At 42.4% G+C, this 16,796-nt stretch overlaps 1 protein-coding gene across 14 annotated transcripts in view; it reads left to right on the top strand.

Annotated features, from left to right (window-relative positions):
• Positions 1-16,796, top strand: part of myt1b (myelin transcription factor 1b) — a 141,661-nt gene that overhangs the window by 76,282 nt on the left and 48,583 nt on the right. For 12 of the 14 annotated variants that reach the window (XM_081608670.1, XM_081608669.1, XM_081608667.1 and 9 more), the window contains one exon: positions 16,040-16,146. In XM_081608670.1, coding sequence (XP_081464796.1) covers positions 16,040-16,146 — 107 coding nt within the window. Of the gene's footprint in view, positions 1-5,280; positions 5,419-9,491; positions 9,838-16,039; positions 16,147-16,796 lie in introns of those variants that run through there. The other 2 variants (XM_081608664.1, XM_081608668.1) reach the window with 2 other exon arrangements.

Raw genomic sequence — 16,796 nt, 5'->3', positions numbered from 1 at the left:
CGAACAATCCCTGGAAAGCTGTACATCATCATATAATTTTGTTAGTTTTTTTTTTACAGTAAAGAAATGACAAACTTAATTTAAAATGGGTTCTGTGCAATTGGGTCTGTATAAACCTGCAAAGATTTAATGCCTTTTTACAGGCTGAATGACTTGGACTTTTAGCATTAAGTTGCTTCTTGAACAAACATTTGAAATACATTTCCTCTGAAAATGGTCAGGCAAACAGCGGTAAGCAGCCAAACACGCTGAGAGAACTCTACAGAGGAGATTTATTTTAACGTCGGCTTGGAGGGAAAGTGCGAAGAAATGAGGACTGGATCCAGAATTGTTGTGCGGTACTGTACATCAGACAGAAGTTTAAAGTGCTTTTCCACAAATCCCATCTGTGTGTCGGCTCGTGGATGATGCACTTATCCGTGTCTAATGGGAGTTGACAGATATGGGTATGATCACGCCGCCATGGATGTTAGAGAGAAAGAGCGAGCGAGGTCGGGGGTGTGAAAGTGGCCGAGATGGAGAGGGAGGGAGCGCGGAACAATAAAGTCGTCGCATTATGATCCTGATTGTTATCATCAGGCCTGGAGCAGGACCCTGCTGCCAAACGTTGGCATGCGAATAAAGCCGCTGGCTTCCTGTTTGCGGCCCAAAGAAAAGCAGCTGACAGCGGAAGAGATTCGAGAAAGCTTTATTCTCTTTGTCACTTCAAACAGAAATAAAGCTCCAGATGTCGGATAACGACTCATACAGGAGGAAACTTTTGAATAATTATAATGAAGTTGAAGACAGATAATGTCACGTGGGTCATGTTACCAACAAGGTCCTGTTTCCCTTTTTCTTGGCGTGTTTGAACTGGGTTTGTCCTCAGTGTCTGCCGGACAGCTGGAGGCTCAGCTCAGCTGCTTGCTATGCAGGAAAAAAGTTCCAGTGGGGGAGAGAAGAGGAGGAGGGTCTGTTTGTGCATTAATTTCTGTTCATTTGCCTCCAGTTCTTATATGTGTGTGCATGTGTGCGTGTGTGTGTAGAGCTCCTCACCAGTGACACCTTCTTTGTCCACACACTCAGAAAGTGACTTTAATCAGCAGTGAATTCATTCCAGATTTGTGTCCCTCTGTCACTCTTTTCTTTGTACTGAGATGAAGACGGGGTGTGTGTGTCTGGGTGTGTGTGTGTGTGTGCGTGTGTGTGTGTGTGTGTGTGTGTGTGTGTGTGTGTGTGTGTGTGTGTGTGTGTGTGTGTGTGTGTGTGTGTGTGTGTGTGTGTGTGTGCGTGTGCGTGTGTGTGTGTGTAAACCTGCCAGACCAAAATAACAGCATGCCAGTTAGATGGACCCATAATTAGGGAATTAGTTTTTTTTTTTAGATATATAAGTAAAGATCCACTAATGCATTTGTTACTGATTATGAGATTTAATGAGCCTCTGATTTCTAAGTTTGTGAAAACATGATGCCCTTATAGTTACAGTAAATTGTTTATTTATTTATTTATTTATTTTTTAACACTTTAGATTAATTCTAGCTGGATATATTTTAAATTAATCAGTTTTGAATACTTTTTTTTGTTTTGGTCCAATCTGATATTTGATTAAATGAAAATAAATTCAGATCTCAACATAGTTTTTGGTTGGGTTTTTTTTCCCCCAGAAATTAAAACTCAGACAGCTGACCCCTGACATCTCAGCTCTTTCCGCAGCCCTGTGACTGACAGGAAGATGTCTCTCATACTTTAAACACTGACAGTGCAGCCGCTGAAACTGAGCTGCCTAAAGATATGCCTGCTTATTTATCACTGATGTATTTAAAATGTTTCCTTGTCATCTCCTCATGTGACAACGACTAAAATCACACAGTTTCTTTGCTAATTTAATTTTGAATCGTAACTTTTGGCGTTTCTTTTTCTTGGTCGGCATTGTTATGCCACATCACCAATTGAATTTCTTTTCTTTATAGTTCAGAAAAACAATAATGCAGCAACTACACAAGCATTTTCACTCTGACTGATCAGCATGTTCCACCATTTTTCCATTGGTTGTATTTTTGTAAGCCGCTCTGAACTCACTGTTTTGAATCAAATATATTATTATTACATATTAAGGGGATTTATTATTCATTTATTATTTAAATTTATTTTAAATAACACACAATTACTCAGTTTGAGTAGAAGCTTATTGGACTTCCCATGTATTTTATTAACTTTATGTATCATATAATAGCATAAATAAGACAGAAAGTTTAGGGGTTTTTTTTTATTCTGGGTGTTTTATACTTTATAGCAAGTCATAATATTGGGGAGGAAAAAAAACTTTCATTTTTAACGAGTGATATTGGTTCCTTTCTTTCGTTCATATTTTGAAGCCCTCAGACAGACTACAGTCAGATGAGTTTTTCGGAAAACCAAAAATAATTGGGTGTATGTGAGCCTGAAGGACTATTTGGGTTTTAGCAGAGTCTGCTTGTCTTCTGTTGAGCAGTGAGAGTTCAGGCTTAAGTCCTGGGTTAAAGACGCCGTCCTTCATTAACATGCCCATATGCTGTTTTCTCACCCCTGATGTGCCACACTGAGGCGCTTTGTTCAGGCCTCTTGGCATCCACCGACTGAAGACTTGTTGTTCCGTGAGTCTGAGGACGGCAGCGACGGCGGCGGCGGCAGTCGGAGCCAAAATCTAATCTCGTTCTGTCTGTAAGTTTGCAGTTTTTAAAAGTTGGCCAACCACAGACAGGGGGGCGGAGTCAGAAAGATGACGTGTTGTGGTGCTGAAACTGAGATGAATTCATGCTTCATCAAGTTGGAACTTCACTTCTCTAAAAACGACTTTACTTTGTCACTGGTACAACCTGGCAGCAAGAGAAAAATAATTGTAAAGATTTATTTATTTGCCAAAGTAATTTCAGTCAGGCAGCGTCTGAGAAGGGCTGAGGGTGAAGAGCTACGCTCTGAGGGTCCCCGACGCTCCCAGCTTTGGGAAAATGGCAGTGAAAGAGCAAAGCTCATTTGAGGCCTTTGCAGAGATTGTCTGTGATATTTAGGTCAGAGTTCTGCGAGCAGAAGGTCAGAACCTTTTGTTTTCTTCTTCCTCGTGAACTCAACTCGACCTTTCTGACATCTAACCCTGTCCACCTGCAGACGTGTCTTCTTACGCTCATCTGCTGATTCGTAGGAAACATCTTCCTTACACCTCATAAAGCTTTGAAGAGTTTAAGCTTCATTAAAGCTCATTCTGAATCTTTTAAACTGTGCTGCTTTCATTTTTATGCACAAAACCAATTGTCAGATTGTTACTTAAAATGAAATAAATAGTGCTGGTATTTAGTAATCAGTCAAACCTAAAGTGTTTGTCAGTGAACACAAGTTTGGTGTAGTTTAAAGTAGTTTAAACTCTTCTAATACTGTAAGAATTGTTCTACTTTAAAGAGATCTTTAGCTTTTTACTGGCAGAAGGTTAGTAGAACTTTATGCACCGTGAAGTTTTGTTTTCTTAAAATATAGTGGCGAAGATGACAATGCAAAGACTTCATCAAAATTTATCAAGGAAATAATCTAACATTATAAACTGAAAAAGACTTCTGCATTTAACGTGGCCTTGTTTGGTTTTTATCTTCTTTTCTTATCTTTATGAAACATGCTGTCACATTAATGAGGATGTGACGACTTTAAGTTAGAAGAGCATCATATCTGGAAGGTTTTACACCATGCAGAGTCCCTCAACAGTTGTTGTTTTTTAATCTGCTTATTTATTTTAGCTTTTTATGAATCTCCTATTTTTTTGTTGTTTTCCTTTTGTAATAAACTCGAATCTTATCAATAAATCATTTATGATTATTTTAACGTAAAGGGACGCAAAGTTTTGAGTCAGCTCGTATCAAAGAGCTTGTTTTCAACAGGATCTTTAGGCTCCTGCCACTAACACACATTTTGTTCCCATTTCTTAAGTTGATTCTAAAAACCTTCCAGCCACATGTTTGAAAGACGGAAAATGAGGATTTCAGGTAGAGATGGAGAGAGGTCGCTTTTAGCCGAGCATCTGTCATGTCTCCAGAAGGCGTGCTCTATGTTGCGCAAAACGTGGGAAGAAACGTGAGAAGTGTCCAAAAAAACACCAAACCTACAAAAACTACTAAACCTCTTCAGAATTGACACCTGAAAAGTGCATCATCCTTCAGCTGAACAGCAGTAAACTGAGGTTTTCTGCTTTCTTTATTTAAAAAACAAAAAAACATTTTTAAAAAGTCTAGAGAGTTATTAATCATGGCCAATTTAAAAGATCAGATGAATCTCTGGCTGCTTGGAAGTCCAGTATAAAGAAACAGATGGTTTAAAAAGTTTTGCACTGTATTCGAAAGCACGAGTTTAGGCTTCGAACTGATTTCACCTGACTGGTTTCTGTTTAGCTTTTGAGTTGTTTTTTTTTTTGAAGCGCAAAGATGAATAGTTTTGTTGTGTGAAACATCTACAGAATAACTCACATTTCAGCTTCTTAAAAAGACCCTTCAGCTGGTAGCAGCTGATCTGTTTGGTGATGCAAAGCCAACCAGAACAAACAGCTACAAAGCAATAATTTCTCGGATAACATGAAACGGAGAGCGTGTTGAGGTTGCTTTAACCCCCTTTATGCCATCTTGGAAAAATGAGTATTCTGGGAGGGGGGGTTATGAGGGGGATAATGGGAGCTAGCAATGGGAGAGCTCATTATCTGGCAGACCATCTGCTGTGGGGAGGGAGGTGTCTGTCCGTCCCAGACTCAGACACCGTCAATGGGCCTCCACTAGCGGGGAAAAACCTTCCTGGACGTCGCCCTTTGTGTTCCCACAGCGACCTGCACACGTCCACCAGTCCTCCCAGTAAAACAGCTCCACGCGCCATCAAGTGCATGTGTTCTAATGTTCAGGAAGTGTTCTTGGACTTTGTTTTTTTTTTTTTCCTCTTTTTTTTTTTGTCCAATCGGGTGTGGAGGATAAGGTGGCAGACAGAGTTTTCAGGCTGCGGCTCGGACCGGGAGAAGTTCGGGCCGCAGCAGATGCTCTTTGTTGGAGCTCACCGTTATTGTTGTTGAAAGCTGACACTGGGAGCTCTGGATTGGCTCCAGCTCCTCTTCCCATTGGCTGTTTTCCTCAGCGTCAATCAAGCGCGTAGCCCCGCCCCCCGTGGACCGGCTGAACTCCAGGGTTTTGGTGGTGTGTGTGTGTGTGTGTGTGTGTGTGTGTGTGTGGGTGTGTGTGTGTGTGTGTGTGGGGGGTGGGGGGGCGTTGAGCAAGGGGGGTCGCTGGGAGTTGGAGTCGGTAAAGTTCTTCAAAGTTTGTCGCTCAGAAGTTAAACTTGCCTGCGGGACTCTGTGCGGTGGCTGCGGGACAGAAGAGACACAGAGGAGGAGGAGGAAGAAGAAGAAGAGCGCAAACATGAAGCTGTGCCGCTCTTTTCTGGGTTCGTAACTCTTTTTTTTCTGTCTCGTATTTTTGCGCAACTTTTTTTTTTTTTTTAGAGAGATGAACTTTGTGCTCCGGCATCTCAAAGGCGCCTAAAAAGAGCGAGTTTCTCTCCGTCGTCATCATAATACGTTTAACTTCAGCTCGTGATGGGAAAAAAAAACAACAAAAAAAAAACTCCCCACATCATAAATTGTATCTATTTCTATTATTTTCTGAATCTTATCCGGCTGCAGGTCGGAATGAAATGATTTGTTCCTGTAGGGATTTAACGAATCGTACATCCGTCTAATCACTTTAAAACCTCTCGACATCCAGGCCAAGAAACTTCAAGTTCGTGCTATAAAACAAAAGCTGAAAGTTTGAGTCTCTTTGTGAGGAGAAAGCTAAAAAGAAAGAAAAAAGCAGTCCAGACAAAGGACAGTTGGTCCCCTAGGGGACCGTGTGGCCCTGGTACCGCGGGGACAATGCCAGGCTGCGGGCTTATTAAAAAACTTTTTTTTGTTGTTGTTGTGTTAGTCTGTCGGCTTGTTCCATCTGTCGAGGGACTACAGGGGCCTCCCCCGGTCCCAGCCTCAGCGCCCAGTCAGCTGCTGCCCCCATGTAATATTTATACTGGCTGCTCAGCGCCGCACAATATATCCATAAGAGCTGCGAGGCCTCGGTGCCATCTGCATCCAGACATACTTGTGAACAACAGAGGAAAAGTTTTCCCAGCTGATGGCGCGGCTGCTGCCTGATCCCCGCAAAGAAAGCCGCCTTTAATTATTCAAGTTCGGCTCTGCATCCCCTCCGGCTCGTCCTGGGAACACTCAGGTTGTTCTTGTGTTTCTCTGACCTCCGTGGACAAGCGTTTCAGTTTGATAGAGATTTATTTATTTTTTTATTATTTCGGAAGAACAAATGAAAAAGTTTGTCTAGGGTTATCAAAAGCAGATTATTAAATCAGTTTAAACTACAAATGATCAATTTCATTTGTAGGATGAACAAAAAAGTTCAGTTCAGTCTCAATAGATTGGAGTTTCTTATTGGACTTTTTCAATCCAATCCAATCTAGTCTTTATTTAAAGTTGTTTTAATAAGTATGTAAAATGAGGATAATTTCTCTATTTTATTGTTTTGTTTTTAGTACAAAATAAACATTGATTTTCATTGTCAAGTCATCGTATGAACTTGACATACTAGGAATATAAGTTTTTACTGTCAACTGGATGGCTGGAAACATAATTTTAAGACATCACACAACAATAAATAAGAACAAACAAGAATAACAAAAAAAGTTTTTATAATACATGGGAAAAAAACAATAAAAGTACTATAAAAAGCCCATAAACCTTAAACCATATATAACTGTAAAAACACAAACTCATAGTTAACAGCTTCCTCATTGCCTGATGTACGAAGCTGTTTGTGTACAGAGAAATTGTTGAACATTACCCAAAGCTGCTTTGATCATTAAAGTTCATTTCTGTTATTAACTCTAGATGGTCATAGCAAAACTAATAAACTACGAATAAAACACTCCATATGAGTGTTGGTTAGTTTTGCTTGTAACAAACCCCCCGATGGTGACAGAAAAACTTTCAAAGTTTTCATCCGCTACAAAAGGAGAAAGCCATAAAAGTTTTCTGTACTTTACTTGAGAATGAGCGAATAATTCCTTTAATTTAAAGTTCCTCATCTATCAATAGATGCTTTCAGGCTGATCAGAGGTAGGAAGTAAATCTGGACGGTGAATTGAAGGCGAACTGAAATAAATTACGTTCAAACTCCGGGTTTCCTCGTGGCTTGTTTGGAGAGGAAGCCATTAAACTTGAGTTTCCTCAGATCAGGTTGGAGGCTCTTTGTTTCCTCAACAATGACTTCCAGGAGTGACAGAGCGGCTCAGCGGAGCTCTCCGGGGTTCTGAGAGCAGAGCTCACCTCGGCCTGCTGGAGCTGTCCGCAGTGCTGAAGCCTCCCAACGCTGCAGCAGCAGCAGCTTGAGTTCATTTGTAGCCTATCTGTAGAAACTAACCTGCCTGGGATCAAACTTCCTACCTCCTTTGGGTTCAGGGATCCCCTCCTCCCTCTCCCCCCCACCCGGACCCCCAGCCCTCCACAGCCTCTCCTTTGTTTATTTGATTGTCGATGCTGTTGTTGCTGCAGTTGTGAATCCTTTTTCTCCCTCTCTCGGCAGCCACAGTCTGAAATCATACTGATGGCGGCGCGCACGGCCCGGTGATTGATTTCAGCTCCAATGCATAACAATGGGATTGCACAAAAAGAGCCTGCTGCAAAGAGATAAGAATTTAATAGAATTTCAGAAAGCTGAAGGTTGGGCTTTTTGAATATTCCCTGCGTGCGTGGCGTGGAGACAGCAGATAAAGGATGGCATTTGTGGTGACTATTCTCAAATGGCTTGTAATGAATGGTTGTCATTTCCACTAATGGTCTCAAAAACCGCGGTGTGAGCAACATTTTGGGGCCGGGTCCAAGTTGCACCGTCAAGATTCGCTGTTTGTTGTTTACGAAAACGATAAAAAAAAATGCGTTTCTCACTCTGATCGCTCTTTTAGCTGCTTTTCTACTCTTATAATTATGCGCTGATGTGCTCTGCTTCCGCAGCGCATAAATAATTTCCAGCAGAGTTCCTTTCAGAGACATTAAACCTTTCCATTCAGAGGAGTTATCAGATGCTGTCATATACAAACTATCAACACAACTACTATATCAATTTTTGAACCAAGTGGGGAGGGGAGGGAGTTAATCTCTGAATGAATTACTGGGAAGTGCCACCACAAAGAATGAATAGGGGGAGAAAATGCAGTGGCTTCTTTTTGCCCATGATAAATACAGAAAATTGCAGTTGGGATAATGTATTAGATATGGATTTCTGTTACCTTAGCTTTAAAACTATGAAAGTATTTTTGAAGCTTGTATAGAGCTTGTCGACCTGTCAAGTTATTTCTTGCTCCCAAGCAGCCGCAAGGTTTGCATATGCCTAAGTCCAGCCCGGTACTTGGGGAACGTCTGAGCTCATGCTGGTGTAAACTGTGTTGACTCGACTCTGACTGAAACGTTAAGCAGTGTCTGCACTGCAAACATACACTTAGGAAAGTATTTAACATTATTACATTTCCAAAGATGTTTTTCTTCATATTTCATCATAATATCACCAATTTAGATAAATTTCTTACGCTGAAGTCAAATATTGTCTGAAGCTGCAACTTCTACAGCAGTCATTGCAATGTTAGCTGCAGCTGTCAGTGAAAAAACATAGATATGCCACCTTATTATTTAAAATGTGTATAACTTTTTAGTACTGCTGTATGTCTCAATCCCAATGTTTGATCTCTGTTCAACTTAAAGGACAAAACAGATGTGAAAATGATATTTTTCTTCAAATAGAGCTAAACAAGTTGAGAAATAGTTTCAGTTTTATTAGTTTCTTTAAGCGTTTTTTAGTTTTCAAATTCACCTTATTGCTACTGCTTCCCGATTTAAAAAAGAGCTAAATATATACAAATTGCTACAATTAAGTAAATTCTGTTATTTTTCTCAGTGTATCTTTTTACATAAAAAGAAACCAAAACAATAAGCGTTTTAATCCGAGCCTCACTTAAAAAAAATAAATAAATAAATAAGAAAAATAGTTTTTTATTTAAATAACTTCCTCATCTATTAGCGAATCTGCAAAATTCGTTTATGGCTCAGTCTGGCCCTTCATTTGTGGAACTTGAAATGTGTAAAATCTGAGCTCAGCGTGAAGTGAACTGTGTGATGGCAGGATGCTGTTTGAAATGGTTGGAAGCAGGTGGGGGCGGGGGGGCTTCATATCTGGGAAATGATGTGGGGTGGAAATCTGGTTTGAAGTCAGAGAGAGAGAGAAAGTCTATAGAGGGAGGAGCGGAGGTGGGGGTGAGGGGGGGTGAGAGTGTGTGTAGTAAAAGGGGAGGGGGTCCTAAGCCCTGCCCATGTGATGCTGGAGGTTTTACTACAGCTTCCGTGATGTCATGGCAAAGGGCGGAGGGAGGAGTTGAAGGGGGGTGGGGTGGGGGGTTCGGAGGGGTGGAGAGGGGCCGGGATGGAGGGAGGGAGGTGGGGGGTGGTACAATGGCTCATGAGGGAAAGGTAAGTCAATATTACGTTTTTTTCCCCCCCTTCCTCCTCGCTGACAAAGGCAAATGAAGCCATGTTTTTGCTTACAAACATCTTAACGCGTGGATGCGGAGCCATGCGCCGATGCGCTGCGTAAGGAGAGGCCGCTGCGACCTTCCTCCCGCTCCCCCCCTCTCATTCCTCGCATCTTTGGAAACGGGATAGCTGCTTTTTAAAAATCTTTACTTGGGATATCTTTTAAAGCGAACAACTTGAGCAGCGGCGGAACTCTCAGGGCGCAGCGAGGACCTAAAACCAACACATCTAATTGGATGCAGGTAACCAGAAATAAGCGAGTGTGTGTGTATGCTTGTGTGTGTGTGTGTGTTTTTGATGATCAGATGTGAGCGGGCTCTTTTTGCATAACTTTCATGTTTGTCCGCATCATTGTTTGGGGACGTTGATTTTTTTCCCCCCGATTGATGTTGGATTCTGTTTGATTTATTTTACGTTTCTGGTGCAGAATTAAAACTTACAGCAAAATAAAGTTAATGTTTTTTTTTTTTTTTTTTTTAGTGTGTGTGTGTGTTGTGCTCCGTCTAGTCGGGAATAGATTGAAGCTTTTAATGTTTAATAGTCAGAGGAAGCATGGCGCTGCTTCTCCAGATGCTCGGTGACGCTTCGTGTTTATTGTACACAGTTTATCAGCTGAAACATCCTCTATGTGTAATAAATAAATAAAATAATAATTTAAAAAAACGCACCATATTTTTGTTCCAACTTATCGGACCGGGTCGCAGCTGAAGTGCGCCCCGTCCTCTAGTTTCACCTTCCGGATCTCCGGGAATAGATCTCCCCCCTTAATGTCTCCACCGACCGACTGACCTCCCCGCTGTTAGCCGTGTGTCCGATTATAGGAGATGTTAGGATGCCGAGCGCAAAGATGCAGATAGATAGGTGGATGGATGGATGGATAGATGGATGGATGGATGGATGGATGGAGGAAGGGAGGGAGGGGTTGGCCATTTGATCTTCTGCAGCGAAAAAAAAAAACAGAGATGGTCCCTTCAAATGTCAGCCGCCTTTCATAGTGCGCAGATTCAAAGAGAAAATGAAAAAAAAAAAGTCCTCAGAAATAAGCGCAGCCTCATTTCAGCGCTTTTCTCGAAGCGATTCAGCGGCTCGGTGCAGATTGGGAGATTGGGATCTTTTATTTTTAATTCCTATCTCCTCCTCCTCTTCCTCTCTCCTCCTCCTCCTCCTCCTCCTCCCCCTCCCACCTTCTTGCTTTGCTTACATGACCGCTTAATGTGCTCCGTGTGCGCCTCGTGGTTTGTCAGAGCACCTGCGTCCTAAGATGGAGGAAGGAGATGAAGGATGAGGATGAGCGGAGCGTTATGTCAGCGTGCTCTGTAACTTTGCCGTCCATCCCAGCAGAAAAAAAAAGAAAAAAGGAAAAAAAAAACAAAAAACTTCAGCTGAGTGTTTTAGAGCACCAGTCAGGGAAATAAACAGAACACTTCCGAATGCAGAACCAGGTGTGTGGTATTTCTGTTTCTGAGGCTTTTGCTGTAATGTTTTGCTGTTCGTGGTGAAATTTTAGGCCGATTTTTCCCTTTAACCAGTTTCTAAATGTTGTAATTCTACAAAAAATGTGTCGAGTTGGCACCTTAATTGACTTTTTCTGTAATTTCACCCAGATAGAAAAAACCCCAAAACAAAACACACACACACACAAAAACATTTTTAATTTTAATTGGGCAGAGCAGGTGAAAACAAAAAAAAAAAAGAGTTGTGGTTGGCCTAAAACACTTGAACAGATTACTCAGTACAATATATAAAAGTTACTTGTTGAACTAAATTAAATAGGAACAAAATATTAGGACCATCTTTACCTGGCTTGTAAAGAAAGAAAGAATAATAAAAAAGGTGAGAGCAGGAGAGAATAGCCTGTACTTGCAACACTTTATCAAGTCTGAGGACTCCAAAGTGCCTCACACAACAATCACACATTCATCTGTGTACACACACTGATGCTGTCAAGCTACATTGCAGCCATTTAATTAGTGCCACTGGGCTCAATAACCACCAGCAGCAGGCAATGCGGGTGTAGTGCCTTGCTCAAGGACTTGCCAAAATTACTGAAATAGACAGAGCGGAGGTTCAAACTGGCAACCCAGTTCGAGGTCATAAAACACTACAATAATAGTAAAGAACTGGGAAGGAACAGCAATCGGGTAATGGTAACCCTCCTGAATTGGACCTAAGTTAGAAAACCAGAGTGATTTGCTAATCGCTAACATTTATAACAATTATCAACTGAGTTTTTTCCAGTTTTAAAGAAGCATTTTCATAAATAGAAGTTGTACAGTAATGTGTGCAAAACAAGATACAAACTGTCCAATGTGCAAAAACTGTTTGTAGCTGCATCTGCATTCGTTGTACCTATCGGCCATATTGGCTAACATAGCACTACTCGGCAACCTTAGACTTTCAAAAGGAAATGTCTTGTCATGTCATAACTTCCCAGTCAGGTTTTGACTGAACTTATTTCATTTAGTGTCTTAAACGTAAAGTTCTTAATGCTGATTGTTTTTCATTGCTTGTCATTTTCTTTTACAAATAGAAAATGACAGAACGAGTTTTTAATCTTAGTGGGATTGTATCCTGGTAAAATAAAGGTTTTAAAAAAATAGAAGACACTGAAGCTAATATTGCTAGCACGCTTGATTTTAGTAGTAGCACTTAAAAGCCATTTTTGTATTGTTTTTGTTTTGCTGCCTCTTGACCAGAACTTCCTTGAAAAATAAGTTTTGAATCTTAATGGGATTTTATCCTGTTAAATTAAAGGTTTAAAAAAGTCAAGAGAAGTCACCCGATTCTGATCTTGCTAGCATGCTTGACTTTAGCGTTAGCGCTAGAAAGCCATGTAAAGTTGTTTCAAACTTAAGATTGCTCCAAGAGAGAATCTGTTTCAGCTACAAATCTCATGGTGTTTGTTAACTTTGCATAATTTACATATTAATTCATCTTACAAGTGATATAAACAAGTTAGCCTGTCGTTATCTGTCAGACAACAAATGAGAATCCTGACTAACTGAACTAAAATCTGCCATGAAATTCTTTTAAACATGTAGAATCTTTTACTTAAGTACAGTTTTTAAAAGTTTTTCTTAAAAATATTAATTAATTTAGTGGTATCTGTCTGTTTTTAATTCCTCGCAAAATTTCTTTTGCCCTGTTTGGGGAATAGGATTACAGAATTAGGTTATCGGTTCCTTATGCTGTCAGAGGAGGCCATAACAGTGAAGTATAGACTAGATATTTCTCCTTTGGATCCCTTTTTTTGTTTATTTGTTTTATTTTCCTGTGATAAGAGGAGACATCTCGTATTTGTGAGGGCCTAAAAAGCATGCGGCAGTGAGGATAGCAGGTGCCGGAGGAGGGAGGGCCGTAAACATGGTGGAAGAGCAGCTGGGGCCAAACTGCACCCTCCTCTTCCCGGAGTCTGTGTCAAGAATCTAAGCAACACAGGCAGAGGTCAGGGTCGCCCCGCGCGAACACTCTCAATGGAGAGAGGAGGCATCCGCATCTAAAGAACGGGAAGAATGAATTTCATGCCTCAGCTCTGAAGGAGAAATTGATTAAAATAAAAGAGCGCTAATTAAAAAAGAAGTCCTACTAAACAGATAGGACTAGTAAGGTAAGATCCATTTGAGACTTAAAGAAATGTATGATGCATGAGTCGTGCAGGTCGTTCTTGCAGTTTGTGTTCTGGTGACACATTTGATACTGAGGTCACGACAGCCCCGAAGGGGTTTCCTCTAAATCCGCCCCCAGCCCCCTCATCGCCTCCCTCCAATCATCCTGTAATTGAAAAATCGGACATCTGCTGCTCTTTGTTTTATCTCACCTCCAGATGATGGTGTTTGAACTCATCGACTCTGCATCATAAACTCATTCCTGTCCTCTTGCTCGGCGTTTCGTTCATGCTTTTTGACGAAGAAAAAACCCACCTTTGGCCTCGTCCGTCTCTGCTGCGGTGATCGCTGTAATCACACAAAGTTGTCTGTAAATCCTGCTGAACAGGAGCAGGCCTGTATATCTGGGCCTGCTGTATTACTGTCACTGATTGAACACCCTGCTGTTTAATCTAACTCTGGATTTAGGCCTCTTTGCTCCATTGTCCCAGCAGAGTAAGCTCCTCTCCTGTAATAGCATTACTTGATCCTAAAGTTTACGGGGTTTTTTCTTTCGTTTGGATCGACAGTAAAGCCGAAAGGTTTTGTTTCATACATTTGTCTTTTTATAAAATGTGATTTGATTTTAAAAACTCCCTCATTTCGTATTCGTCTCCCAATCGTTCCCACCTCCCGATCCGGGCCTCCCCCAGCGAACAGCTAATTGTCTCGCGCTCCTCCAATTTTCACCGTAAAATAATGAGCTTTGCACGTTTTTAGGTGCGGATGAGCAGCGTGTGATCAAACAGGAAGCAGCAGCTCTGATTAGTCTCCCTGTCAGCACAGAGGCGGGATAAAACCAAAGCAAAAAAAATAAAACAAAGGAGGGGTCACTTTGATCACTTTTCATTGCCCTTTTCCTGTGATTTTAAGCGTTCTGAAACGTCCACATGCGTTTGCAACCTGAGAAGCGGTCACAGCCGGAGGCTACTTGTCCTGAAAAATCCTCTTTCACCTTCCCAGCATTCCAGCTGAACGTGGAGCGGCCGGATGGATGCTCCGCTTCTCTCTGTAATAAAGCGGTTTGTGTGTCTGCGGAGACACGGATAGCTGAGATAGAGATGCAGACCAACAGTACTGCTGCTGTAATCACTTTTTTTTCTGCTGGCAGATGAAAGTTGATAAACAAGCGTTTTCTGAAGAGTGCTGAGGTGAAGCATGGAGGAGAGAGCCCACAGAATCCCATCAGCCCACTTTTATCTTGCAATTTGGGTTCAGCCACAGGACATTTGGGGAGGGGTTGTGGGGGGGAGGGTAATGGAGACAGAGGACAGAGGGGGACAGGTTTGCTTCTACCCACTCATAACGTCAGAGTGCTTCAGAAAGCAACATCATGGCATTTAACGTTGGAAATCTGGAGGAATTTCTATCGGAATAATTCACCATGAGCTGCTTTAATGCCGCAATATGTAGCTTTTATAAAGAATGTGATGTTTACAATTGAAACTATGTGAAACAATTTCACTGTGAAAAAAATTAAGTTCATCTGCCTTCTCCCAATGCGAACTGAAAACAACCAATCAGAGCCTGGAGGTGGATCTTAGTGCTGTCAATCATTCTGTGTGGTGCTTCTCCCTTGCTCTCTGCTACGCTGCAGCTAGCATAGCCTGTCAGGCTATGTCAGGCTAGTTAGCATGGCCAATGATGAAGGCAGATAAACGGTTTTCCTTTAACAGTAAGTTGTTTCTGCGCCATTAGCACATTGAGCAGGGAGTACATGGGGTTGATTAACAGCACTAAGCCCCTCCTGGCTCTGATTTTTTTTGTTTTTGTTCAGGAGTGCATTTCTTCAGAAGGCAGCAGGAACTCAGGGAAGAGGTGGAGCAGATCGATCTTTTCACAGATTGTCTGATAGCAAACTGTCACAACATGGTGACACTTAACAAATATGAAAAAAACCAACATATTTTTCTTTTTAGTAACCCAGACCTTGCTCTGTTTGGGTTTTTGTTTGCTCAGAGTTGAGTGTAAACTCAAGGACACTTCCTGTTTCCCAACAGCCCACACCTGCCTGCAGAGGGTGAAGCTAAAGGGTGGAGATGTATCCAAAAAAGAGTCGGATTTCACAGCACCAGCTGGGCCTGAAAACGCTAATGACACACACACACACACACACACACACACACACACACACACACACACACACACACACACACACACACACACACACACACACACGTGTGTGCGTGTGCGCGCACAGAGAGAGAGTGTGTGCTTGAGGTGTCTTAAAGCTGCATTAGTTGAAAAGTTCAGCCTTGGGCGTTCGTAGTGTAATGCACTGCACTCTGGTTGAACTTAAAGCTGCAGCTCGGCTGTTAGATTTGTCACCTCCAGTCTGCCGTATCTTTAGAACCAGAGAGTCTGCTTCTCCTGGGACGGCGTCACAAACATGGGATCCAATGCTTTTACCTTGATAGAGGAAAAAAAACAAAACAAAACAACAACGGGGGGGGTGAAGGAAAAAGGTTTGATTTATGTGTGATTTGCTCCCCCACTCCTCACCCCCTCTCTAATCATACACGGGCCTCGGAAAGCTGGATCAAAATGTGCAGGTTTGATTGATTCTAATAGCGAAGTGACAGGGATCCCAGCTGTGGCTCTTAGGGACGGCTTTGTGCTTCCTCCTCTTCCACTTAATAAAACCCCCTCCACTTTACTCTCCCCTCACCCAAACCCCATCCACCGGTACTGATGCTGATGATTTTACATATTTTTTTTCCCTTTCTCTCACACCCACCCCCCTGTACTCCCCTCCCTCCCCTCACTTTGTCCTGCCCCCTCCCTCATTTCCCTCCTTCAGAAAATGAGTTTCGGGGTGAGCTGGTGAACCAGCGGTGGACACGAGGCGAGAGGAATAGCAGCCGCTGTCAGGCCTCCCAGAGACTGCAGAGCCGTCGACCAATCATGGTGAGTGACTCCCTCCCCGCCCCTCCCCCTGCGCCCCCTCCACCTTATTCTCCCCACTCACCACACCCATCAACGCCCTCTTTTCCAGAGCTGATTCTGCTTCCTGGGCATTTCCCTGATCCCTAACTCAGCGGGGAAAGTTGGCTCGGATGGAGGAAGGAGGGGTCGTGTGTGTGTTTGTGTGTGTTGTTATTTTGCAGTGTGGGGGTTGGGTTAGGATATGGAGGTGGGGGGGTACATGAATCAAGCAGCACATCAAATCTCTGCTGGGCTCCCGGCCCCGCCCATCCCTCTCCTCGGCCTCAGCTCTGGCTCGGTTTAGTTAAGCTCAGCACAGCTCAGCTTTTTCCTGCTGCTGAGTTCACTTCACAGGACTCACAATAATAATAAGAAAAAAACGAAACTCAAAAGGATGTCCTTGAGCGGCTCATAATTTTTATTTTTTTATTTTATTTTGGGCAATGATATTCAGCGTTATCAGCAGAGCGGAGAAACTTCTGACCCCCGCTGCCACCATTTCAAGGATTCTCTAAACACCTGATCCCTATTTTTTTATTTTTTTCCCCAGAGCCGAGCAACTGAGATGGGGCATCCAACAAAGAGATGGAGGGATTGAAGTGGGGGTGGAGGTGGGAATTGGAAGCAGGAGG

The sequence above is a fragment of the Poecilia reticulata genome, chromosome 7, assembly GCF_904066995.2.
Source record: "Poecilia reticulata chromosome 7, P_reticulata-male-v2, whole genome shotgun sequence".
NCBI classification, from domain to species: domain Eukaryota; kingdom Metazoa; phylum Chordata; class Actinopteri; order Cyprinodontiformes; family Poeciliidae; genus Poecilia; species Poecilia reticulata.
Note: the sequence above shows the minus strand (reverse complement) of the source record. Positions and strands in the feature narration are given on the sequence as shown.